At 46.2% G+C, this 26798-nt stretch overlaps 1 protein-coding gene across 1 annotated transcript in view; it reads left to right on the forward strand.

The window, feature by feature from the left end:
* LOC137434314 (CREB-regulated transcription coactivator 1) overlaps positions 1-26798 on the forward strand; it is a 180377-nt gene that overhangs the window by 65295 nt on the left and 88284 nt on the right. The window contains exon 4 of the mRNA XM_068127211.2: positions 21564-21625. Within this exon, the coding sequence (XP_067983312.1) occupies positions 21564-21625 (62 nt within the window). The remainder of the gene's footprint in view (positions 1-21563; positions 21626-26798) is intronic.

The following is a 26798-nucleotide window of genomic DNA, read 5'->3' on the forward strand; positions in this document are numbered from 1 at the left end:
TCCAGTTGCACACCTGTGCAATCACACCTGTTCAATCCTCACACACACAGCATCATCTCAGCTAACTACTCCCTTCTGAAACTTGCGCTTCCCAGTCGTCCCTTTAACTATTGCGCTCCCTCGTCATTATAATCCACACTAATCTACCTGCGTCCCCACTACAGGTATCAGTCACTAACTAACCTTAACGTTACCTACTGTCATCTTCGCTAGATCCCTACACACAATATCCTAACCCACCCGGGCTAGTTTTCACTGCCATACACCCCATAAGCTATAGCTCCTTTGCCCCCACATGGGAAGGATGGTGGATTTGCCATCCCACCACATCGGGGGTCTCTCACTACCAATTTTGCACATCGAATTTCAACAAATTAAAAATTTGTCAATCACTGCCCATCATCTGCCAATCACTACTGCCAATCCCTTGCCAATCATCAAATTTTGTTTTTCTCTAATTTTGGGTCCAAAACACTAACCTCATCACCCAGTCTACTCACTAATACCTCTCGGTGCGCCAATCCCTGTCCAAAGCCCGGCTTCGTAAAGCCAAGCAATGGATGCTGGTTGTTTTGTGCCGGCGGCTGGGTGCGTCCCGCATTCGGTGCAGGGAAGGAGGTTTACCCGGGCCGAGATCCCACGCACCATCTCGGCACGGAGCCATCCAATGCCCCGATCTCGACCTGCCGGCACGTCTCACCAAAAAGTGGTCGCCATGACGACCCTTTCTATCGGGCTGCCAGCTCCGCCTAGTGGAGCCTGGACGCGGCCGTTCAAAGCGAGGCCCGGCACGCACCGAGGGCCTGCTTCGGCTAAAAGTCGCTCTAACCTCTAACCCGTGTAACGTCGATGCTTCACCTGGACGCTTACACCCCGCAGCCCGTTCCTTGCTCACACATCCAGCCGTGCCCATGCTCCTCGTACCTTTCCTTACACACCCAGGTACACCCATTCCACTCACAGCCTTGGTCGCACACCTGACCACCGAACACTTTGGCACACATTCGTTGCTCGCACACCTCACCAATACACCGCTTCGCGCCCCCTCCGCGGTCACCTCCTCTGTGACAATCACAGGTGTGCCCTCATTCGCACACCCAATCACGTGCCTCACCACCAACTCCAGCGTGCATTCCCACTCACGCTCTACCATTCCAGGTGTACATCCTTCCATCCCAGGTGTACATCCTCGCTCACCTGTCACAACGAACTCACTCTCCTTGTCACTCTCACTACTCTCACCTCCATTCTTGACAGCGCACTCCCCCTTACTCTTGACAGCGCACTCCTTCCTCGTGCACCTGTCCGTCACACACCTTTCTCGCGCACACTCTCCCGTTACACCCTCTGTAACACTCACCACAGGTGGACACTCTTCCTTACTTCTGACAGCGCACTCTTTCCTCATGCACCTGTCCGTCACACACCTTTCTCGCGCACACTCTCCCGTCACACCCTCTGTAACACTCACCACACCACGCTTCCATGTGCTTCCTCGCACACGCGCTACGACCGACTCACTCTCGCCAGCACCCTCACTACTCCTTGGCGTGCACTTTTTCCTCACACACCCCAGAGTCGGACTTTCTCGCACACCTCCTTTTTCGCACACCAGACCTGTCGCACACTTCACCAATGGCCTCTCACGAACACCCGGGTCCATCTCGACCCCCAAGCTTATTAAATCCCCTGGCGCATCATACGCACGACCATATTGGTCACCACTTACACCGGGTCCTCTTCCTCTTCGCTTCTCCTCCATCACCTGCGAATCCCTCATCCGGTTAATGAGCACATCATCACGATCCAAACACAGACTTTGGACCAATTCTTTTATCTCCTCTTTTATTTCTTTCTTATCCCCTCTCCGTCGCTTCTTAATTTCGCTCACCCCTTCTTCCACTTCTTCTAATTTGTGCCTCACCTCTTTTATTCCCCGGTACGTCTCCTCAAGCTCGTCCTCCAAGGCTACCTTGACCGTTTCCATGTGCGTCCTCACCTGCCGGTCCTTCGTCTCCATTACCTCTACCACCTCGTCCAACCTCGTTGTCAGTCCCTCACGTACCATCTGACATTCCCGCTTCGTCGCTATCAAGTCGTCTTTTAGTTCTTTCTGTGTCACTTTTAACCCTCCTAATACCGCAGTGTTCCTTTGAACCTGCTCCGTTAGTCCTTTTTGTCCCTCCGTCAGCTGTTCCACCTCCTGCGCCAGGACCTCTATGCCCCCTTGTAATTTTACAGTCCCCTTTCTCACCTCTTTCTCCATGCGCTCCTTACAGTGCCTCACCTCCTCGCGCACTCCTCCGACCTCCTCACTCACTCCTCTTCTGATCTCCTCTCCCATCACTTGCATCTCCTGCCCAGATGCCACCCTCATCTGCTCCATTTCCTCCCTGTGAGCATCCAGTTTGGTTTCTACCCCCATTCTGACCCCCTCTATCTGCTGCTCCATTTGTTTAACTTCCCTTTCTGCTTGGTCCCTCATGTCCCTCAATTTGCCTTCCATACTGTTTTCTAACCCCTCTAACCCATTTTTCACTCCCTCTATCTGATTCTCCTGGGCAGCCATTCTATTTTCTACCCCCATTAACCCATTTTTCACTTCTTTTATCCCGTTGTCTAACCCCTCAAAATTATTGTCTAACTTCCCAAATTTCTTGTCTAACTCCTCAAAATTATTGTCTAACCCCTCACTGGTACCCCTCGCTTCGTCCCTCATTACCCCCATTTGCTCACTCTGAGCATCCATCCGGTTCCCCAACCGCTCACCCAATCGCTCAATTTGGCTCCCCATACTCATCTGTACAGCTGCCTGTAGCTGCGCAATGAGGGCCTGTATGTCAATCGGCTGCATGTTAAAGCCCGTTGATACAGCGGGCTCGGCTACCGCGCGCTCTTGCGAGGCGCCATTTTGCGTGCCTGCTACCCTCGCTGTTTCGCTCTCCTCATGTCCCTCATGTCCCTCAATTTGGTCCTGGACCGACCCTGCTTCACTCTCCCCTACCGGACCCCAGCCGTCTTGATCCGCCATGGCGCGACTTTCAAAATTCGAGTTTCGTAACACAAATTCGAAATTTCGCCGTTATAATTTCGTCGAGCGCAGTAACCGCGGGACCGCGCTCCGGATCGATTTGGTCGAGCGCCGTACGCGCTCCGGCTCGATTTTCCCTCCCAAAATTTGGGCCTAACTAATTTAGTCCCGGGTCCGAATCTCACTCCTCGACACCAATTGTTACAGTACTAACACAATTGGTGTCCAAAATTTGGGCTAAATAAATTTAGTCCCAGGTTCGAATCCAATTCCTGACAACCAATTGTTACAGACGTGGCTTAGATGTTAGTTTACCGAGCGGTTTTGGTATGACCACGTCTGCACAAGTTACCGATTATACTCGACGTTGACGAAGCCGCGCCACGCTGGCTCAATAAGAAAAAGAAGACACCCGGCTGGGTTATAAAATGACGACACCAGGGATACGGTTCTCAAGACCTCCGGAGGAGATTATATTCGTTACGGAAAAGGTTAGATTACAGGGGCTAGAGGTACAACATAGAAAGACAAGCACTTAGACACAATCTTATATTATTCCCCAACAGACGACAGGCAAACGGGACAACGGCTGACTCACACGGGGGTTGATGGAAAGGACAGGCGGGTAGCGATGGCTCCAGGTGCACCTGTGCTCAAAGGTTAGAATCGACCCGGTCCGGTCCAGAGATGCGGGAGGTTTCACAGCGCTCGGAGGGGACGTTCTTTCACAGGCGGGCCTTTCTCTCTCAGCGCTCGCAGGTCCTTCTTTTTCCAGCTCGGGGCGCATCTCCCTCACATCCGGCGCGGGGCCGCGTATATCCGGCGGGGAGTGACACGCCCTCGGCTCGTTAGCGCCGCCCCAGATGGAATCGGCACGTTGCTTCTCATTGGGTGCGTGCGGGGGGGTTTACCAGGCTCCGCCCTTGACGAGGAGCTGACAAGGAGCTCCTTCGTGGTAACCCCGTGGAGCGCGTGGTCAATGGCGCTAATCGAGCCGGTGTGAGGACGCATCCTCCCCCGCTCCGCCGCCATCTCCTCTGTTGTTGTTGTAATTGTTGGGGAAGAAGATGGAAGGAGGTATGGGAAAGGTCCTAAACTCACTACTGATGCCATATAATCACATTCTGGTGCAACGAAGAGTCATAATTAATGGAAACGAGGCCTTAACTGACATAGACTAAGAATAACTAGGAAGATGTCCGAAAGTTGTCTACGTGTGGTGCGGTGGACCTGGGCACGACATTTAATGGGGGAATAAGGGGAAGGTCGGCTCTACTGATTGTTATTTACATGCAATGGGACTAGGGAATGGGGGATTGGGGAAAGTTGGGGAGTATTGGAGAAAATAGGGGAATATTTACAAGCGGATATGGAGGCCAAATTCCATATTCGCAACAATATATATATCAAGGTTGGTTTGTCCTCTACCTCACAGCGCAAAGACCTTCATGTCCTTTGCTTGCCCGTGCTATGGAGTGGGTAAATGGAAAAAAATAACTAGTTGAGCTATTTTATTTATGCACTGGATAATTGCTGGTCCGCTGCTCCTGGCTCTCAGTCGGATCCAGCACCCCTGTCAGCTCGTCCACCTCCCGACCAGAACTTCGCTCTACGCCAGACTTGTGAACCGTGGATAAGACCCAGACTCCAGACTTGACCCAGACTGACTCGTAGACTTGTCCCAGACTGACTTGTAGACTTGTCCCAGACTGACTCGTAGACTTGTCCCAGACTGACTCGTAGACTTGTCCCAGACTGACTCGTAGACTTGTCCCAGACTGACTCGTAGACTTGTCCCAGACTGACTCATAGACCTGGCCAGACTTGTACTTGTGAAATGCAGTACCAAACCATAGACTTGTAGACTCCCAACCATAGACTGACTAATCGCTGATTGAGGACCGCTTTTCATCTGTCTGCAGAGGGGAGGGGCTAGGCAGGGGTCAGGGTTCATGCCTCGCCTCTTCCAGGCAAGGCAGCCGGGGGCAAGGTTCATGTGCCGCCCCGTTTGGCCCTGTCGCAGCATGCTCTTTGGCCCAAGCAGGCCTCTTGCTGACGTCATTCTCGCCGTGAATTTGCTGCATTTGCATTGTCCTCGGTTGCATCCGAACCCGGCCACGGCTCAGGGTTCCTCACTTAACATGTATTTTGCTGCAGATGGATGAATGTATTTGTATTTTGGATGAGTTAGCGCGCCTTTGCACCTTCCGTTAACGGGGTTTGAAGATGGTAGTACAAGGTGCATCAATTCCAGTGCCTCCCTCATACTGTGTGGCTGTTGCGGACAGTTTTGAAGGTAAAGAGGCAGGGTCGTGGGTGCTTGCAGTGGTTGCGTGTTGAAGGTCTTGAATCTGTGGGATGGTGGTTAAGCAGTAGGGATTGAGCGGGAGTGGTTGAGCGTGGTGGTTAATAAAAGTGTGAAGTGGGTTGCTGTTTCTTGTAGTTGAGGAAGGTAGTGGTGGTACTTTGTACGACCGAGGATGCCCATTGCCCAGTCAGCATCTGGATTTGGCGGCCAACAACATTCTTTATGAAAAACGTGCAATATTCCTTCTTTATTATTTGTAAGGATGATATTGGTCCCCTGTCGCACAGTGGAGCGAAAGGGGGACTATGGTTTTCCCCTCCGTGCGTGCGGGCGTGCGTGTGTGCGGGCGTGCGTGCGTAAGCGAAGGACCGCATTCGAATTTGGTGTGCGGGTGCAACCCACGTCAAAATCCAAGATGGCCGCCGCCATGTATGTCTGATGCCATGTATGTCTGAACCTTGTGAGCTGAATATCTTGAAAAATAAGTGAAGTACCAACTTCTAATCTGATGTGTGGGTGTATCTAGGCACAAGCAAGAACGCTGTTGAAAATTGGGTCGCCACGTCAAAATCCAAGATGGCCGCCGCCATGTATGTCTGAACCTTGTGAGATGAATATCTTGAAAAATAAGTGAAGTACCAACTTCTAATTTGGTGTGTGGGTGTATCTCGGCATAAGGAAGAACGCTATTGAAAATTGGGTCGCCACGTCAAAATCCAAGATGGCCGCCACCATATATATGCTTGAACCTTGTGAGCGAAATATCTCGAAAAATAAGCGAAGTACCAACTTCTAATCTGGTGTGTGGGTGTATCTAGGCACAAGGAAGAACGCTGTTTAAAATTGGGTCGCTACGTCAAAATCCAAGATGGCCGCCGCCATGTATGTCTGAGATGAATATCTTGAAAAATAAGCGAAGTACCAACTTCTAATTTGGTGTGTGGGTGTATCTCGGCATAAGGAAGAACGCTATTTAAAATTGGGTCGCCACGTCAAAATCCAAGATGGCCGCCACCATATATATGTCTGAACCTTGTGAGCGAAATATCTTGAAAAATAAGCGAAGTACCAACTTCTAATCTGGTATGTGGATGTATCTCGGCACAAGGAAGAACGCTGTTTAAAATTGGGTCGCCACGTCAATATCCAAGATGGCCACCACCATATATATGTCTGAACCTTGTGAGCGAAATATCTCGAAAAATAAGCGAAGTACCAACTTCTAATCTGGTATGTGGGTGTATCTAGGCACAAGCAAGAAGGCTGTTTAAAATTGGGTCGCCACGTCAAAATCCAAGATGGCCGCCACCATATATATGTCTGAACCTTGTGAGCGAAATATCTTGAAAAATAAGCGAAGTACCAACTTCTAATCTGGTATGTGGGAGTATCTAGGCACAAGCAAGAAGGCTGTTTAAAATTGGGTCGCCACGTCAAAATCCAAGATGGCCGCCACCATATATATGTCTGAACCTTGTGAGCGAAATATCTTGAAAAATAAGCGAAGTACCAACTTCTAATCTGGTATGTGGGTGTATCTAGGCACAAGCAAGAACGCTGTTTAAAATTGGGTCGCCACGTCAAAATCCAAGATGGCCGCCGCCATGTATGTCTGAACCTTGTGAGATGAATATCTTGAAAAATAAGCGAAGTACCAACTTCTAATTTGGTGTGTGGGTGTATCTCGGCATAAGGAAGAACGCTATTGTAAATTGGGTCGCCACGTCAAAATCCAAGATGGCCGCCACCATATATATGCCTGAACCTTGTCAGCGAAATATCTTGAAAAATAAGCGAAGTACCAACTTCTAATCTGGTGTGTGGATGTATCTCGTCACAAGGAAGAACGCTATTGAAAATTGTGTCGCCACGTCAAAATCCAAGATGTCCGCTGCCATGTATGTCTGAACCTTGTGAGCGGAATATCTTGAAAAATAAGCGAAGTACCAACTTCTAATCTGGCGTGTGGGTGTATCTCGGCATAAGGAAGAACGCTATTGAAAATTGGGTCGCCACGTCAAAATCCAAGATGGCCGCCTCCATGTATGTCTGAACCTTGTGAGCGAAATATCATATCATAGCATGTTTTCTGCATCTTCCACTTTGTCAACTCACATCACTTCCCCGACGGGGGACCTAGGCGTAACGCTTGTCTTCCTTTATTATGCATAAAATTGTTATTTAGTAATTAATTACCATCGATGGAAAATAAAGGTGAATGTTGTCAGCATATGGTTCAGGGTAGTCATGAAATCAATGTTGCTGTGATTTGCCGTCTATCATGTTGGAATGTGTCGCAGCAGCTACTTTCAGCCTTATTGGACAAATCAATGCGTTCATTGAAATCGTGCTTTTCTGATTGGTCTATGGAATCGACTCCTTGTAGAACGCACAATCGAGCCTTTGTACAGAACTGGTTTATTTAGCAACTTTTATTTACTGGTTTATTTTTTACCCTCCAGGTCTTTAAAACAGCTGTTCACCACCATCTCTTGTGTTCCCCCATCCAAAACCTTGATCTCCTCTACCCCCGTTAATTCATCCCAGATTCACTTTTTTTTGAAATCCCGACTTCTTTCTTTCCTGGAAGTTCTAGCAGTGTCCATGTGTTTTATACCTCTCCCACCCCCCCCCCCTCGCCTTCCCATGCCTCCTCCCCCCAAGCCCTCTCCCTCCCACAGATCTCCCGATGTCCCTGTTCTCTGCTGTTGTGCTTGTGTGCTTCCCTCTCTCTCTCCATTTTGTCTCCCGCTCCCTTTATTGTATGTTTTGTGTGCCCGTTTTTTGTTTTTTTTGTGATTGACGTTAGCTCTTACACGAACCTCGATCTTGTATACAATATATATATTGTTGCGGTTTTGAGTTTGTACAATAAAGGTTAATTTTCCCCCATCATAGTTAGTCACATTACAACACGTAGCCTCGTGATAGTTCAGTTATTTCATCGTAAATGTAAGTATAGTCCTTTTCCTGTGTTAGTCTTGCGTTGAGTAGAATAATGATAGTTAGGTCCTTTCATTGCCTTATGCCGCCTTATGCCGCCTTTGGCTTTTTGGCGCAAATTAACACGAGGCAGGCCTGGCAAATCGAGGCAAGACCAAAGGAGGGCGGAGGAGAAGCCGACTGTAAGAGCGAGCCACCAATCAGGGCTCGAAGGGGAGTGGCTGCGGCACTACATCACAAGGCGTGGTTAGAACATTTGAGAGAGCTAAGGGGGTTGGCAATATAACCCGTTGCGCGAAGCCCCCACGGGAGTTCTGTGAGAGGTGAGCTGAACCAAGTTCTGGTGGGAGAGGCGCTTGTGAGCAAGTTACGAGTTCTAAGAGAAGACGCGCATGAACCAAGCTATAAGCGCTCTTACAAATCGGACGCTCGGTTGAGCTTGAGGCAGAGCCTCTATTGGGTTACGCGAGTGAGAACGCGCCGGTAATTAATCGCGCTGTGGAAAACCGCCAAGCCTGGCGAGAGACGCATACATTTCCCTCCCGCCTGCCTGCTGTGCCCTTTGTTTGAGAGACGCGCTACAAGGATCCCTCCCGCCACCTGCTTGCCTTCATCGCGGGATGTGCTGTGACCGGGGAGAGCCACGCCGGGCAGAGCCGTTGCTGGACAAACAAGTCAGCGTGTGAATATCATCCTACCTTCACTTCCCCCTTTGAGTGTGATCGGGCCCATGTCTGGGATAACTTCAGACTGTATAAGGCTGCTCTGTGTCTCTGCTTTCTACCGATCCTTGTACATAATAGTGTAAATAATAATTAAACCTGTGTACTTCCTTTGATTCTACCGCTTTTGTGTTTTCCATCATTGACTAAGCGTGGTACGAATAAAACCGCTCACATCGGGTTCCAATACCAAAGATAACTGCACGGACCACGTGGTACGCAATCCGCTCGGTGTACTCAAATTACGCGTGGCTCGTGCGAGGCTTGATTCCCCGCTTCTGCGGCAGCGCAGGTATTTAGGTACGTGCGAGGATTGTCCCGAAACCCTACCTTGCGTTTGCCTGGGAGGGGCGATTCAAGTCTCTCGGTTGCGCCGACCCAACAAGAACAAGGGGCTTAATCTCCCCTTGGTAAGGGCAGGAAGGGCGGCAAAAACCGTATATATATATATATATATATATATATATATATATATATATATATATATATATATACACAGTATATATATATATATATTTGTGGGACTGGGCCTGCTTCAAAATATTTAAAACGTTTTGCCCTATGAAAGGAAATTTTGTTTTATGCATTCTTTTGAGATTCCCTTACAATGAACTTCAATGCAGGAGGAGACCATTTAGCCCATTATATGTTTTTTTTTTGTCCGTAATAAATCCTTTTCAAATGCTGAATGTCAAGCAAGGAAGCAGTATGTACCATTTAAAAAAAAAAAAATTCCTTGATATGACTCAGTTTTGAACTGCCAATCTCTCAGACTCACACGGGATGCTCTACCTATTACTCCGCTGTGTTGTTTCGTTATCCATTCACTCGTCATTGGGTCAACACCTTCCATCATTCATGTTCTGCTTTATTTCCCAAGTATTTCCGAAGTCCTGCACCATTCGGGCAGGATTGCTGAGTACATAGGCGACCTCAGTCATTTGTAATACTTGAGGCAACAATGGTAACCGTGTGCCTTTGTTTTCACCATACCTACCTGCCTAGAATTGTGGGTAAAGGTGCATGCCTGAGATACCTGCAGAATTCCCATTTCCCTTGGTTGGGTTGGCATTGTGTCGTGCTGTACTCAATGGCATTGTGGGCAGCACTGTAGGTCTTGATAACGTTGCGGGTTATATGGGTATCTGATGTTGTGTGGATAAAGGGGTAACCAGCTTGGGATAAGGCTGCGGTTGTGGAACCAACGTTGCTCGTTTTTCTAATTTGCATGCACATCAAAACTTTGTTTCGACCAAGAAAAGTGCATTTCCTCGGTGTACTTTGTATTGATTCCTTAATTCCCCATTTGTTGTTATTAGCGTTTATTTGTCGTCATTTTTTTGTGATATCTGCATAGTTATCTGACACGGTGATTGCCCTTCATGAATGGGCATTGCTATGCCAGAGATTGTCCGCATTGTCGCTGTGCAATGTACTCAACAATGCCTTCAATTTAGCCATTATTTTGTCCACTTTTTAATGTTCGTATGCATTGCAGTTCAATTATCTAATGATGGAGATACTGATGCTTTTCATTGGAATCTTCACTTATTTTGCCGTTAAATGTTTATTACCTGCACCACCGAAGGTGGATGGAGATTATGTTTTCACCCTCAAGTGAAGTTCAAGTTTCTGTCACTCAAGCTTTTGGGTCTCACTATTTGCCATGATCTTTCCTGGGAAAACCACATTTCAAATCTGGCCTCCAAAGCCAGTCGCCGACTGGGCATCCTCCGTCGTGCGAAGTCCTTCCTTGGCACACCTGAGCTCCTCACCACATACAAGGCTTTCATCCGCAGCTCTATGGAATACTGCTCTCCCCTCTGGTCTGGTGCTCCTGCCTCACACCTAGCCCGTCTTCACGCTGTTGAAACCAAAGCGTTCAGAATCATTGGAATCTCCCGCGATGAAGCTAACTCCAAGGGCCTTTCACTCACTCACCGCAGGCAGGTTGGTGGTCTTTCCGTCTTCTACCGACTCCTCTCTGGCCTTGCCCCCCAGCCCTCTCTGGGCTCTGTCCCCCAAATATTCCTACAGGTCGCACAAGATCTGCCTGCAACCCTCCTATGGTTAAACTGCCAAAATCAAGACTTTCTGCTCACCTTCACTCCTTCATTCCTCTTTTCTCCCGCCTCTGGAACAAACTCCCTCACTCTCTTCAATCCCACTCCACCCTCCAGGTCTTTAAAACAGCTGTTCACCACCATCTCTTATCCTCCCCCATCCAAAACCTTGATCTTTTCTACCCCCGCTAATTTCGGTCCCCTTGTGTTTTATACCTCTCCCCCCCCCCCCCCCCCCCCTCCCCTTCCCACGCCTCCTGCCCCCAAGCCCTCTCCCTCCCACACTTCTCCCTGCTCTCAAATGTTGTGGTTGTGTGCTTCCCCTTCTCTCCCCATCTTGTCTTCCGCTCCCTCTTTTTATATATTTTGTTTGTCTGGTTGATTTGTTTGTGAAATAAATGTTAGCTCTTTCACGAGCCTCGATTCAGTATATACAAAAAAAAAAAAAAAAAAAAAAAATCCCTGTCTGTTTGCTTGTGTCTGTTTGTCTGTGAACAAGATATCTCAAAAAGTTGTGGGCGGTTTCAAACGAAATTTGGCAGAGTTGTAGTGTACGTGACAAGTATGAAATGTTTAGATTTTGGTGAAGATCCGGATTCGGATCCATCTACTAGAAGTTTTAAAGTGATTCTTCACCATTGGGAGATAGGGCCAAAAACGATACATAGCAGGATGTCTCAAAAAGTTGTGGACGGATTTGGACGAAACTTGGTGGACAGGTTGTGTGTCTGACAAGGACAAATAGATTTTGGTTAAGATCTGAATGTGGATTCGGATATGAGAATTATTTAATTTTCTCAGTGATTCTTCACCATTGGGAGATAGGGCCAAAAACGATACATAGCAGGATATCTCAAAAATTTGTGGACGGATTTGGATGAAACTTGGACAGGTTGTGTGTGTGATAAGGACGAATCGATTCGATTTTGGTGAAGATCTGAATATAGATTCGGATATGAGATTTATTTAATTTTTAAGTGATTCTTCACCATTGAGAGATCGGGCGAAAAACAATGCATAGCAGGATATCTCAAAAAGTTGTGGACGGATTTGGACAAAACGTGGTAGACCAGTTGTGTGTGTGACAAGGACTAATCGATTCGATTTTGGTGAAGATCTGAATATAGATTCGGATATGAGATTTATTTAATTTTTAAGTGATTCTTCACCATTGAGAGATCGGTCGAAAAACGATACATAACATAATATTTAAAAAAAGTTGTGGACGAGTTGGTGACAAGAACAAGCCGATTCGATTTTGGTTCATGTCCGAATGCAGATCCGGCCTATCAGTGAGATACAAAACATAAACTGTTCGCCCTATGGGAGGTATGCACTCTACCAAGTACTGTTGTGGTCTTTCATGATTTGAGAGGGCCGGAATCATTCATCCAGACCACACCTTTCCTTGAAGTTCCTTATAATGGCATTTCTCACATGTACAGTGATAAAATTGTTTTGATGACAAAATTCAACCAGAATGATTGATATTTCATAACACCATATGACGTTACTATTTGACAGAAATGTATAAATAGTATATTTATTATTCCAGATCATCAAATAAGAAAATCCATGGCCATTCAAATAGTGTCAACAACTTTTTGAGATTATATTACTTGTAGTTGAATTGCAACATTTATTCACTCCCCCTTGGCCATATATGCACCACAAGCCATCACAACTATCGATTGTTGTGCATTCTACAGCATTCTTGCGTGTAACCAATCTGATACCTTTTGTTGAATGTGATGGTTTTCTGCGCCATTTGTTTGTGATTGTGATTGTGATTGTGATTCGTACCAAAGCCAAATCATGGTGAATGGTGTTCGCCAAATTGGCCAAAGCGAGCTGAGGGTTACCTGCTTCAAACACTCACGTATTTATACCTGCCACTTACCCATTCACGCAACATATTTTGACTGAAAGCTGAGATACTAATCTTTCTTGTGATACCAATACATTTTGTAACTGAGGGATGCACCAGAAAATGTTTTTAAGACCCATCTGGAGAATAGCTGCAACACTAATAATATGGGTTCCCATAAAAGGAAAGTTTGTGCTATTATTACCAACCTATGGTTGTTTATCCATTCTCTTTTTTATACAAGGGCTAAGGCTCATAATAGAGCTCACATACACACACACATAACACATGGACATATTGACGAGACAAACACACTTAACACAGCCACTGAGCTTGGGGGGAAGTGCCGTCACTGCCCGTGATACTCTGGGTACCAGCGATGTCAAAACAATGGCGCCGCTTTTCTCACCGTACTCAGCGGGGCATTTCCTCAAGAGGAATTTCCACCTCCCCATGGATGTCAACCTATGGGGATTGTCCGTGCTCTACCTTTTCAAGCAAGGAAGTAGCACATACCATTTTATAAGTCTGGTATAACTTGGGAGGGAGGGGTTCGAACTAGCGAACTCTCCAATGGGCAGACACTCTAATCATTACACCACTAATGAGAACTACACTACATGATCAAAAGTATGCGGACACCCCTTCTAATTAGTGGATTCGACTGTTTCAGCCACACCCATTGCTGACAGGTATATATAATCAAGCACACAGCCATCATCTCCATAGACAAACATTGGCAGCAGAATGGGCCATACTGAAGAGCTCAGTGACTTTCAACGTGGCACCATCATAGGATGCCACCTTTCTAACAAGTCAGTTAGTCAAATTTCTGCCCTGCTCGGGCTGCCCCGGTCAACTGTAAGTGCTGTTATTGTGAAGTGTAAACGTCTAGGAGCAAGAAAGCTCAGCCGCAAAGTGGTAGGGCAGACAAGCTCACAGAATGGGACCGCCGAGTGCTGAAACGCATAGCGAGTAAAAATCGTCTATCCTCGGTTGCAACACTCACTACCGAGTTCCAAACTGCCTCTTGAAGCAATGTCAGCACAACAACTGTTCGTCAGGAGCTTCATGAAATGGGTTTCCATGGCCGAGCAGCCGCACACAAGCCTCAGATCACCATGCGCAATGCCAAGCGTCGGCTGGAGTGGTGTAAAGCTCGCCGCCATTGGACTCTAGAACAGTGGAAACGCGTTCTCTGGAGTGATGAATCACGCTTCACAATCTGACAGTCTGACGGACGAATCTGGGTTTGGCGGATGCCAGGAGAACACGACCTGCCCAAATGCATCGTGCCAAATGTAAAATTTGGTGGAGGAGGAATAATGGTCTGGGGCTGTTTTCCATGGTTCGGGCTCGGCCCCTTAGTTCCAGTGAAGGGAAATCTTAACTCTACAGCATACAATGACATTCTAGACAATTGTGCACTTCCAAGTTTGTGGCAACAGTTTTGGGAAGGTCCTTTCCTGTTTCAGCATGACAATGGCCCCGTGCACAAAGCGAGGTCCATACAGAAATGGTTTGTCGAGGTCGGTGTGGAAGAACTTGACTGGCCTACACACAGCCCTGAAATCAACACCATCGAACACCTTTGGGATGAATTGGAACGCCGACTGCGAGCCAGGCCTAATCCCCCAACATCAGTGCCTGACCTCAATTATGCCCTTGTGGCTGAATGGAAGCAAATCCCTGCAGCAATATTCCATCATCTAGTGGAAAGCCTTCTCACAAGAGTGAAGGCTGTTATAGCAGCAAGGGGAGGGGGGGGGTGTGGGGGCGGGGGGGGGGGGGGAAACAACTCCATATTAATGCCCATGATTTTGGAATGAGATGTGTGATGTTTGGGTGTCCACATACTTTTGGTCATGTAGTGCATTTATTCCATTCCATTCCATTCCATTCCAAGCCTGGTGTTGGCTTAGCGGTTAGAGTGCCGGCTTGGGATCCTAGGATCCTGGGTTCGAATCCCGGTCGATCGCTAAATTAACACCAGGGGGGTTGACTCAGCCTGTCATCCTTCTGAGGTCGGCAAATTGAGTACCAGCTTGCTGGGATGAATGATCCCGGTGTGTACCCCAGTTTAGAATAGGTACACCGTATCCCTGCGCATCGCAAGAGGTGACTAAGGGTTGGTGTCAGGAAGGGCATCCGGCCATAAAAACATTGCCTCAAACAGGGAACCATGATTGTCATGGGGCCCGCAAGGCTAACCCCCGCTCTAGCGGGGAAAATGGCCTTAAAACGATCATTCATTCATATTCATTCAGTGTATTTATTCCATATCTAGGATTGAGTCATTTAGTTATTTTATGGACTATTTTGTTTATTACTGGATCAAAGTCCAAAAATAACATAGGATGCTTCCTAATTAATTGATATTTCCTAATATGGGAGTGAGTGACTCTGCCCCCACCCCCACCCCATTTATATAATTATATATCCTCCTATAATTAGGAACTAGTGCTTTTGGAGGGTGTATCCAGTTGTATAACATTCTTCCTGTTGTCTCTCACCATTTCCGCTGATAAACTTGTGTGCACCTCACTTTTCTGGTAAAAATGTATGAGAGTATGGCTTGACTTGGTTGCAGTGCAGCCTTACATGGGGCTTGAACGTCACAACTTTGGGATACTTTATTAACTTCCTGTGTCATTGATTACAATGGACGCTCGTACTTCCATGCAAATGCTTTCACGATTGCATGAGAACATATACTTCGACTTGGGACTCCAAGGTATGCAAAAAACATGGGGCAATACCTCTGGCACTCACCTGGGAGAATAAACAGTATACTGCATGACTAAAGGTATTTTAAACCAATTTCAATGGTTGCTAGAAGACAGGGCAGCACGTAGAATCATACTAACATAATCATAAGACTTTAAATAAACAAACAAAAAAAAAACTATTTTGGGGGGCAACCCCCCCCCCCCCCGTAGATCCCCAAAAGGGCAGATTTTTTAAATGTTGTGAACAAACGTTGGTACATCACGGGTAATGAAGGTTGTGGTCAAGTTTCATCGGAATTGCATGTGTAGTTTCTGAGAAGAAAGCAAATTCCTATTTTGGGGGGTCAAACCTGGATCCACTTTGACCCCCAGTAAACCCCCTTAGACCCCGATTTTTTTTTATGCCGTGAACAAACTTTAGTCACAACACAACAAATATACTTTGTGCCAAATTTGGTCGCAATCCCATCAACGGTTTCGGAGAAGAAGTTGCAAGCGTTTACGGACTGACAGACGGACGGATGGACTGACGGACAACGCACCATCGCATAACCTCCCCTAAAATTCCTTCGGTGAGCTAATAAATCACTGCTGCTAAAATCTCTGACCATACATTCAAAAACTTATTGATCCTTCCCCAATGCCCCACTACGGCTAAGCATTACAGAGACTAGGTTACAGACATTACATTAGGACCACATACAACACTACAAAGATGCCCTCTCCCGCGCCCGCTCTGCCTACTACTCTCAAATTATCCACTCTGGCTCCGGAAACCCAAAAGCACTCTTCTCGACAATAAACAAACTCCTCCGCCCCCTGAACACCACCACCCAGTCATTCACAGTAGACAACTGCATCTCCTTCCTCTCTTTCTTCCAACGCAAAATTGACAACATCTGACCTCTGACCCTACCTTCCGGATCACTTCCGGGTTCGGTTGCGAGAGGACGCTGGCGTTGCATATTCGCCGCTTCTCCGACTGGATGGATGTACAGGGTCTGCTTCTACTTTTCTGACCTGACATCTCACACCTGTCCTGCCTTTTCACACCCGCACGTGCCGCGTGTTCTCCGGCTGGATAACGGAATCTGCTTTTGATGGTACGGAATACGGAATCGAAAGGCCCGCTCCCGTTGTTTGTGGCCGTGGCCTTGTTTGCCGGTGGCCTTGTGGTCTTGGTGGCCTTGTGGCCTTGTTTGCCGCTGTGGTCTTGATTAGCGGCTGCAGTCGTTTGCCGCTGCGTTTGCCGCTGCGTTTGCCGCTGCGTTTGCCGCTTTGCCTCCTCGACCTTGGCCTCGTACTCGTCCCTTCGCTCCTGCCTGGCATGGCTCTGAAGTACTCCGCCGCAAGGCTTCTTCTGCTCAATACCCGCTCCACCCCATCATGCATCTCTGCCATCAAATCAAATGGACTCCTCCGACGACCCAGGTACATTCACCGTGGCTCCGGTCGCAAGTTTGTTTATTTGCAATCAGGTCACTCCATCCCCGTCCTCTGGTCGGCTCAGCGCACTCTCACTCTTCGTCCCAGCGCACCTGGTCACAGCAACCCACACGATCGCACCTCTTGCCTACGAACCCTGGCTAAATCACCTGAATTCATCCCTGCTGTTCAAAACAACATCAAGCTCACCCTGTTCAACACCCGGTCCCTCAACAATAAATGCCTCATCCTGAACGAATACATCCTGGATAACAAACTGGACTTTCTCTGTCTCACCGAAACCTGGCAACAACCTCTGGACTACTACACACTCAACCTCACCACACCCAATGGATATTCCTACGTCAATAAACCACGCTCGGAGGGCCGAGGTGGTGGAATTGCCGTTATCCACCGTCAAGACATCAAGACCAACCTCATCTCCATCTCATCTGCTCCATCATTTGAACACCTGGCTTTAAAACTCTCTGGTCACACGCAGTCAGTCATGGCTGTCGTCTACCGCCCTCCCAAACCACACCCATCATTCCTGTCTGACTTCTCCTACTTTCTGACCCAGCTATGTTCCCTCTCCCCCTCAATCCTCCTCCTTGGTGATTTCAATATCCACATGGACTCCACTGACTCCACAATAACCACTGACTTCACTGATTTACTCACCTGCTTTAACCTCACTCAACATGTCGACTTTCCTACCCATATCCGTGGTCACATTTTGGACCTTGTCTGCTCCACTGGATTAAATTTGCACCATCTCTATGGCTCCGACCTCACCCTCTCTGACCACTTAGCCATCACTCTGACCATCAACATCCCCGCCCCAACACCAAGGCATTATCGCACAATCAACTTCCGTAAGCTAAACGCTCTTTCACCTACCTCATTCTCATCCACCCTCTCTGAAAAAATGTCCACTTCTCCCTTCATTGACCTCCACACCCCTTCCGACCTCACTGACTACTACAACCACACTCTCTCCTCCTGCCTTGACCAGCTTGCGCCTGTAAAAACCAAAACAGTTTCTTTCACCCATTCTGCTCCCTGGTTTACCCCTGAACTCCACCTGATGAAAACTCGTGCTCGCCAACTTGAAAGACTCCGCAATAAAACGGGTCTCACAGTTCACTCCCAAGCCTACAAGGACCACATACAACACTACAAAGATGCCCTCTCCCGCGCCCGCTCTGCCTACTACTCTCAAATTATCCACTCTGGCTCCGGAAACCCAAAAGCACTCTTCTCGACAATAAACAAACTCCTCCGCCCCCTGAACACCACCACCCAGTCATTCACAGTAGACAACTGCATCTCCTTCCTCTCTTTCTTCCAACGCAAAATTGACAACATCTACAACAGCTTGACCACCGCCGCACCCGCTCCCCCTCCAACCACCTGCCCCCCCTTGTCCTGCCATCCCCTGTCTCGGTTCTCCCCAATCTCTCCTACTGACCTCTCTGAACTCCTCATAGGAATGAAAACTGCCACCTGCACTCTTGACCCCATCCCCTCCAGCTTTGTCAAAGCCTCCCTCCCTGCTCTCTCTCCACTTATCATTGCAACAATAAACTCCTCCCTGTCTACAGGCATCGTCCCACCTTCCCTCAAAATTGCTGCTGTTACCCCCATTCTAAAAAAACCTGGTCTAAACCCTGACACCCTAAACAACTTCAGACCCATCTCCAACCTACCCTTTCTGTCAAAAGTTTTGGAACGCGCTGTAGCCACTCAACTCAAACATCATCTCTCTGCCAATAACTTGTATGAAACATTCCAATCCGGATTCCGCTCCAACCACAGTACTGAAACTGCTCTCCTCAAAATCACCAACGACCTTCTCCTCTCCTCTGACGCTGGCAACCTCAACATTCTCGTCCTCCTCGACCTCAGCGCTGCCTTTGACACCATCGATCACACTATCCTCCTCACCCGACTTGAATCCACCTTTAACGTCACCGGCACTGCCCTCTCTTGGATTAAATCATACCTCTCTGACAGATGCCAGTTCATCTCCATCAATAACTGCAAATCCCCCACTGCTCCCCTCCCCCAAGGTGTCCCCCAAGGTTCAGTTCTTGGCCCCCTCCTCTTCATCCTTTACCTGTCCCCGCTCGGTCACTTAATCCGCCGTCATGGTCTCCAATTCCACTGCTTCGCCGATGACATCCAGCTTTTCATCTCCACCAAGTCCGTCTCCACCGACACCCACTCTATCCTGACAAACTGCATCACTGAAATAAAATCCTGGCTTCAAATCAACTTCCTCAAGCTTAACTGTGATAAATCTGAAATAATCATCATTGGCCCAAAAACGCTCACAAAATCCACCCATAACTTTGCCCTCAACATCGACGGTATCCCAGTATCCACCTCCCCTCACATCCGGAATCTTGGCGTCATCTTTGACCAAACCCTTTCCTTCGACAAATACACTAAACAGATCACAAAGTCAGCCTTCTTTCACCTGAAAAACATTGCCCGTCTCCGCTCATCCCTCTCCTCCACGGCTGCAGAAACCCTCATCCACGCCTTCATCACCTCCCGTCTGGACTACTGCAATAGCCTCCTCTATGGTTCACCCTCAAAAATCACCAATAAACTCCAATACATTCAGAACTCCGCTGCCCGTCTACTCACTCATTCCCGGACCCGTGACCACATCACCCCCGTCCTTTACAAGCTTCACTGGCTCCCCATCCCCCAGAGAATCCAGTACAAAATCCTCCTCTTGACATACAAAGCCCTCCATAACCTGGCCCCATCCTACCTGGCTGACCTCCTCTCCAGACACACTCCCACCCGCAACCTCCGCTCTGCTGGTACCAACCTCCTGACCCCCTCCATCCGGACCAAATTCAGATCCTGGGGGGACAGGGCCTTCTCCATCGCTGCTCCCACCCTCTGGAACTCACTACCTCACACCATCAGAGACTCCTCCTCACTCACCACATTCAAAACATCACTAAAGACCCACCTGTTCAACGCTGCATTCAACATTCAACCCACAGCATTTAACCCCTGACTATCTCTTCTCCTTCTCCCTCCTTTTGCTTTAAATATTTCCCTATTGATTCTTGTCTTGTCTTTTTGATTCTTGTCTTATATATATGCCGTATATCGCTGCTGTTTGTTTTCTTGATTCTTGTCTTTTTGCAATTGTTGTTTTCATGTATTGTTATGCATTATGTTTTCCACTCTGTCAAAGCGCCTTTGGGCTTCTGGAAAAGCGCTATACAAAATAAATGAATTATTAGGTTGTGCCATGCCAATGAACTTGGGGGTCACTTTTTTTTTTTTTTTTTTTTTTTTTTTTGTATACTGAATCGAGGCTCGTGAAAGAGCTGACATTTACTTCACAAACAAATCAACCAGACAAACAAAATATATAAAAAGAGGGAGCGGAAGACAAGAGAATGGGAAGCACGCAAACACTTGAGAGCACACAACATTTAAGAGCAGGGAGATGTGTGGGAGGGAGAGGGCTTGGGGGGAGGAGGCGTGGGAAGGGGGGGGGGGGGGGGGAAATGACATTCGCTTCATATCAAATATTCGCTTCATAAAAAATATTCAAATATCACTTCCCAGGATACAGTCCCTTCACGGTCTACTGGGAATATGTTCTGGTGCCAGATTTAATATCAATGTTTGAACACACCAACTCCTCCATGAGGCCCAAAAATGCTTGAAAATAATTTAATTATATTCCCTCTGCTAGGCTGTGTTCTGGTAGAGTAAGAATAACTTATTGAAAATTGTTTATAACTGAATCCAAAGTTTTAACCGGAGTGTTGGATCTTATAAGTTTTCAAGCGCCAGATAAGTGAGCCTACCTTGTTTTTAGCTCACCAAGTCCGTCAGTCCGTCCGTCAGTCCATCCGTCCGTCCATCAGTCCGTAAACACTTGAAACTTCTTCTCCGAAACCGCTGATGGGATTGTGACCAAACTTGGCACAAATTATATTTATATGTTGTGACTAACATTTATATGTTATATTTTGTGACTAACGTTTGTTCACGGCATTAAAGTATAATAGGGGTTTAAGGGGGTTTACCGGGGGTCAAATTGGATCGAGGTTTGACCCCCTAACATAGGAATTTGCTTTTTCCTCTGAAACTACACACATTGTTTTAATAAAACTTTACCACAACCTTCATCACGCATGATGTACCGAAGTTGGTTCACGGCATTAAAAAAAATCTGCCCCTATGGAGGTCTACGGGGGTGTGGGGGGAGGGGGTTGTCCCCCAAAATCGGTGTTTGCTTTCTTCTCTGAAACTACACATTCTACCAGGTGAGCGCCAGGGGTTTTGCCCCTATGTTTCAGTATCTTCCTCATTTTATGGCCAAATTGTTTTTCCTGACTGTCATGTAAATCGATTGCTCTGAATGCACTTTTTGTTTCACAGTTCTGTGGGTTTGTTCTGTAAATATACACTTTCCTTAATGTATAGATCACCTGGACAGTTCACCTTATGGCTCCGTGTACCTCTCACCACCTCCTGACACCAACTGGCGGAGGTAAGTTATTCCTGGTAAAGGATACCTTGAAGCACATTGCAATTTGGAATGCAGTGATGTGATTAAGTGGTCAGATTGTTTGATTCACTCTTTATTGCGTTCAAAAAGGTGGTGAAGATAATTACAGTTTTTTTTCTTCTTCAGTCATGCAAACATGTGCCACCACCGATTGCTCTCGTTTGTGCTTTTAATCAATTCATTGTTGATTGAACCATTGCCTTGGCCGATTTTGTGTTCCCAACTGAGATTGCCCAGTGTGAGTGAACGGTCCCAGGTTTAGAATCCCTTGTACTAAGTTGATTTTGTCCACTAATGTCATAATCAATGTAAAAGTACACTTTTCACTCCGAACATCGTTGTCCAGCATGTAATTTATGTTCAAGCTCTCCCGATAGTCTTCAATTAATCAATTAAAACAAACAAACTATCCCTTATTCGAAAAACCTGAGAATAAAATGGTTAAAGTTAAACACCAGTAAAATATCACAAAGTGCTCACGTTTCGGAAACCCGAAACGTGAGCACTTTGTGATCCCACAGTCATGTGAAAAAGTAAGTACACCCCATGTAAAGTTTTGACTTTTTCAACATATTTCAACATACAGCTATTTATTTATTTATTTATTTTTTTTGTATACAAGATCGAGGCTCGTGAAACAGCTAACATTAATCACACAAAAAGACAAACCGACACACAAAACACAAAAAAACAAGGGGAGCGGCAGACAAGATGGGGAGAGAGGGGGAAGGACACAAAAGAGAGGGGGAAGAGGGGGAAGGACACAAACACAACATTTGAGAGCAGGGACATCGGGAGGACTTGGGGGGAGGTGGGAGAGGAATAAAACATATGAACACTGCAAGGACTCTGGGGTGAATTACCGGGGGTAGAAAAGATCAAGGTTTTCGATGGGGGAAGATAAGAGATGGTGGTGAACAGCTGTTTTAAAGACCTGGAGGGAGGAGTGGGATTGAAGGGAGTGGGGGAGTTTGTTCCAGAGGCGGGAGAAAAGGGGAATGAAAGAGTGAAGGTGAGCAGAGAGCCTAGACTTTGGCAGTTTAACCATAAGAGGGTTGCAGGCAGATCTTGTGCGACCTGAAGGAATATTGGGGGGACAGAGCACAGAGAGAGCTGGGGGAGCAAGGCCGGAGAGGAGTCGGTAGAAGACAGAAAGACCACCAACCTGCCTGCGGTGAGTGAGTGAAAGGCCCTCGGCGTTGACTACATCGCAGGAGATTCCAATGATTCTGAAAGCTTTGGCCTCAACAGCGTGAAGCCGAGCAAGGTGTGAGGCAGGAGCACCAGCCCAGAGGGGGGAACAGTATTCCATTGAGCTGCGGATGAAAGCCTTGTATGTGGTGAAGAGCTCAGGTGTGCCAAGGAAGGACTTCGCACGACGGAGGATGCCCAGTCGGCGACTGGCTTTGGAGGCCAGCTTGGAAATGTGGTTTTCCCAAGAAAGATCATGGCAGATAGTGAGACCCAAAAGCTTGAGCGACAGAACTTCTTGGAGAGGATTGTTGAGAAAGTAGATGGGAGGGTTGTCCAGTCGGTCCTTTCGGAGAGACATTGTAAGGGTTAGATTTGATCTTCTTACATTTTATCTTACATTACATCTTACATTTGATCTTCATTTCAACAATATTGATAGATAAAGGTGATATAATATAACAAATATCATGAAACATTTACATTTTGTAGTCCATTGTATAATTTAAATAAACATAAATGCAAATTTCGCATGTGGAAAAAGTAAGTACACCCTTGGCTCTAATAGGTGGTATTGCCCCCTTTGGCAGAAACAAGCTAAAGTAGGCATTTCTTATAACTGTCTACCAGTCTGACATCGACTGGGAGAAATTTTTGCCCACTCCTCCATGCAGAATTCTTTCAGCTGTGCGATGTTTGAGGGGTTTCTTGCATGCACAGCTCGTTTTAAATCCCCTCACACCATCTCGATGGGATTTAGATTCCCGGCTTTGACTTGGCCATTCCAGAACCCTCCATTTCTTTCTTTTCAGCCATTCCTTAGTGGATTTACTGGTATGTTTAGGGTCATTGTCATGTTGCAAGGTCCACCTTCGGTTGAGCTTCAACTTTCTGACAGATGGCCTCACATTATCCTCAAGCACCCTCTGGTACAATGAAGAATTCATAGTGGATTATATGATGGTGAGCTGCCCTAGGCCCTGATGCAGCAAAGCTGCCCCAAACCATAATGTTTCCACCACCATGCTTTACAGTTGGTATCAGGTTCTTGTGGTCAAATGCTGTCTTTGGTTTTCACCAAACATGTTTTCTGGTACTGTGGCCAAATAGCTCTACCTTTGACTCATCTGTCCAGAGCACATTGTTCCAGAAGTGCTGGTCTTTGCCTAGGTGTTCATTGGCAAACTTTAGTCTTGCCCTGATGTTCTTTCTGGACAGCAAAGGTTTCCTCCTGGCACACCTCCCATCTAGATCAAATTGTGCAGCGTCTTTCTAATGGTAGATTCGTGCAATTTGACATCAACAGTGGCAAGAGCTACCTGTTGGTCCCGTGATGACATTCTGGGGGTTCTTAGAGACTTATTTCAGCATCTTGTGGTCTGCTCTCGGGCTGAACTTCCTGGGGCGGCCTGGCCTGAACAAGTTGGCAGTTGTTTGGAATCTTCTCCACTTGTAGATGATCTTCCGGACAGTCGAATGATTGATTTCAAATTGTTTGGAGATCTTTTAAAATCCCTTCCCAGACTCGTATGCCTCTATAACCTTCTTTCTGAAGGCCTCAGATAGCTCTTTTGATCTAGGCATGGTGACGCCGCACACTTCAACAACAAAGAGCAAACCAAACTAAATGTCTGAGGTTTAAATAAGATAGGTTCCTCCAAGATCCTCTCTAACGATGTTCTAATCATTTGCACCTGAGCTGGTGCACCTGATTCTAATTTTAGGTATTTGAAGTAGTGATAAATGTAGGGGTGTACTTACTTTTGCGACATGCGAAATTTGCATTTATGTTTATTTAAATTATACAATGGACTACAAAATGTAAATGTTTCATGATATTTGTTATATTATATCACCTTTATCTATCAATATTGTTGAAATGAAGATCAAATAGCTGTATGATGAAATATGTTGAAAAAGTCAAAACTTTACATGGGGTGTACTTACTTTTTCACGTGACTGTACAGTGGATAACGTTAACCATTTTTACCTTCGATGGATATTACGATACATTGCAGGATATCTCAAAAGGTTGTGGACGGATTTGGACTAAACTTGGTGGACAGGTTATGTGTGTGACAAGGACGAATCAATTCGATTTTGGTGAAGATCTGAATATGGATTCGGATACGAGAATTATTTAATTCCCAAGTGATTCTTCACCATTGAGTGATTGGGCTAAAACCGATACTTAGCACGATATCTCAAAAAGTTATGGACGATTTAGATTAAACTTGGTGGAGAGGTTGGGTTTGTGACGAGGACGAATCAATTCGATTTTGGTGAAGATCTGAATATGGATTCGGATAAGATAATTATTTAATTTTCAAGTGATTCTTCACCATTAAGAGATCGGGCGAAAAGTGATATATAACATGATATTTAAAAAGTTATGGATGAGTTATGAGTAAACTTGGTGGACGAGTTGGTTATGTGACAAGAACAAGCCGATTAGATTTTAGTTCAGGTCAGAATCCATATCCGGCCAATCAGTGGGATACCAAACGTAAACTATTCAGCCTGCCTGGTATTCTCATGCTTTTATCCCCTCCTGCTGCCAAGGCAGACTGCAAGTTCTTTGCTGGAATTGGTAATTATTTTTATCCCTTATTCTGATTATCTCCACTGTCTGAATGGATGTCTTTCTGCTATAGGTCATAAAAAACAACTGCCTGCTTCTGGAACATCCTTTTAACCTTTGGACACCTCGTCCATCCAATGTAAAAATTCCCAGAATATAGATTGCCCCATTTGAGGGGCCTTAGCCATCACAAACACAGAGGTTCTAGCCAACTTGCTGCATGCTTTTAAAAATTTAACAAGATTTCTTCCACATCAATACTCACGAAAATGCATTTTGCCAAAACGTTTAGCGGAGCAATTTCCATTCATTTTGTGCTTGTTTAGACATTGATTCATTGTTGGATTTGCCAGAGTTTCCACTGAGTACAATAAGGAGTGATTCGTTTTTCACCTTATATTTTTGGCTCCCATAAACTTGACCCGTAGATGTTCAATAAGTAGTGATTGGTTTTTAACCTGATATTTTTGGCTCCCATAAACTTGACCCATGGATGTTCAATAAGTAGTGATTGGTTTTTCACCTTATATTGTTGGCTCCCATAAACTTGACCCATGGATGTTCAATAAGTAGTGATTGGTTTTTAACCTTATATTGTTGGCTCCCATAAACCTGACCCGTACATGTTCAATAAGTAGTGATTGGTTTTTCACCTTATATTGTTGGCTCCCATAAACTTGACCCGTAGATGTTCAATAAGTAGTGATTGGATTTTAAACTTACATTGTTGGCTCCCATAAACCTGACCCGTAGATGTTCAATAAGTAGTGATTGGTTTTTCACCTTATATTGTTGGCTCCCATAAACCTGACCCATGGATATTCAATAACTAGTGATTGGTTTTTAACCTTATATTGTTGGCTCCCATAAACCTGACCCATAGATGTTCAATAAGTAGTGATTGGTTTTTAACCTTATATTTTTGGCTCCCATAAACTTGACCCGTAGATGTTCAATAAGTAGTGATTGGTTTTTAACCTTACATTGTTGGCTCCCATAAACTTGACCCATAGATGTTCAATAAGTTGTGATTGGTTTTTAACCTTACATTGTTGGCTCCCATAAACTTGACCCGTAGATGTTCAATAAGTAGTGATTGGTTTTTAACCTGATATTCTTGGCTCCCATAAACTTGACCCATAGATGTTCAATAAGTAGTGATTGGTTTTTAACCTTATATTATTGGCTCCCATAAACCTGACCCGTGGATGTTCAATAAGTAGTGATTGGTTTTTAACCTTACATTGTTGGCTCCCATAAACCTGACCCGGAGATGTTCAATAAGTAGTGATTGGTTTTTCACCTTATATTTTTGGCTCCCATAAACTTGACCCATAGATGTTCAATAAGTAGTGATTGGTTTTTAACCTGATATTTTTGGCT

The sequence above is a fragment of the Myxine glutinosa genome, chromosome 10, assembly GCF_964187855.1.
Source record: "Myxine glutinosa chromosome 10, kmMyxGlut1.1, whole genome shotgun sequence".
Taxonomy (NCBI): Eukaryota; Metazoa; Chordata; class Myxini; order Myxiniformes; family Myxinidae; genus Myxine; species Myxine glutinosa.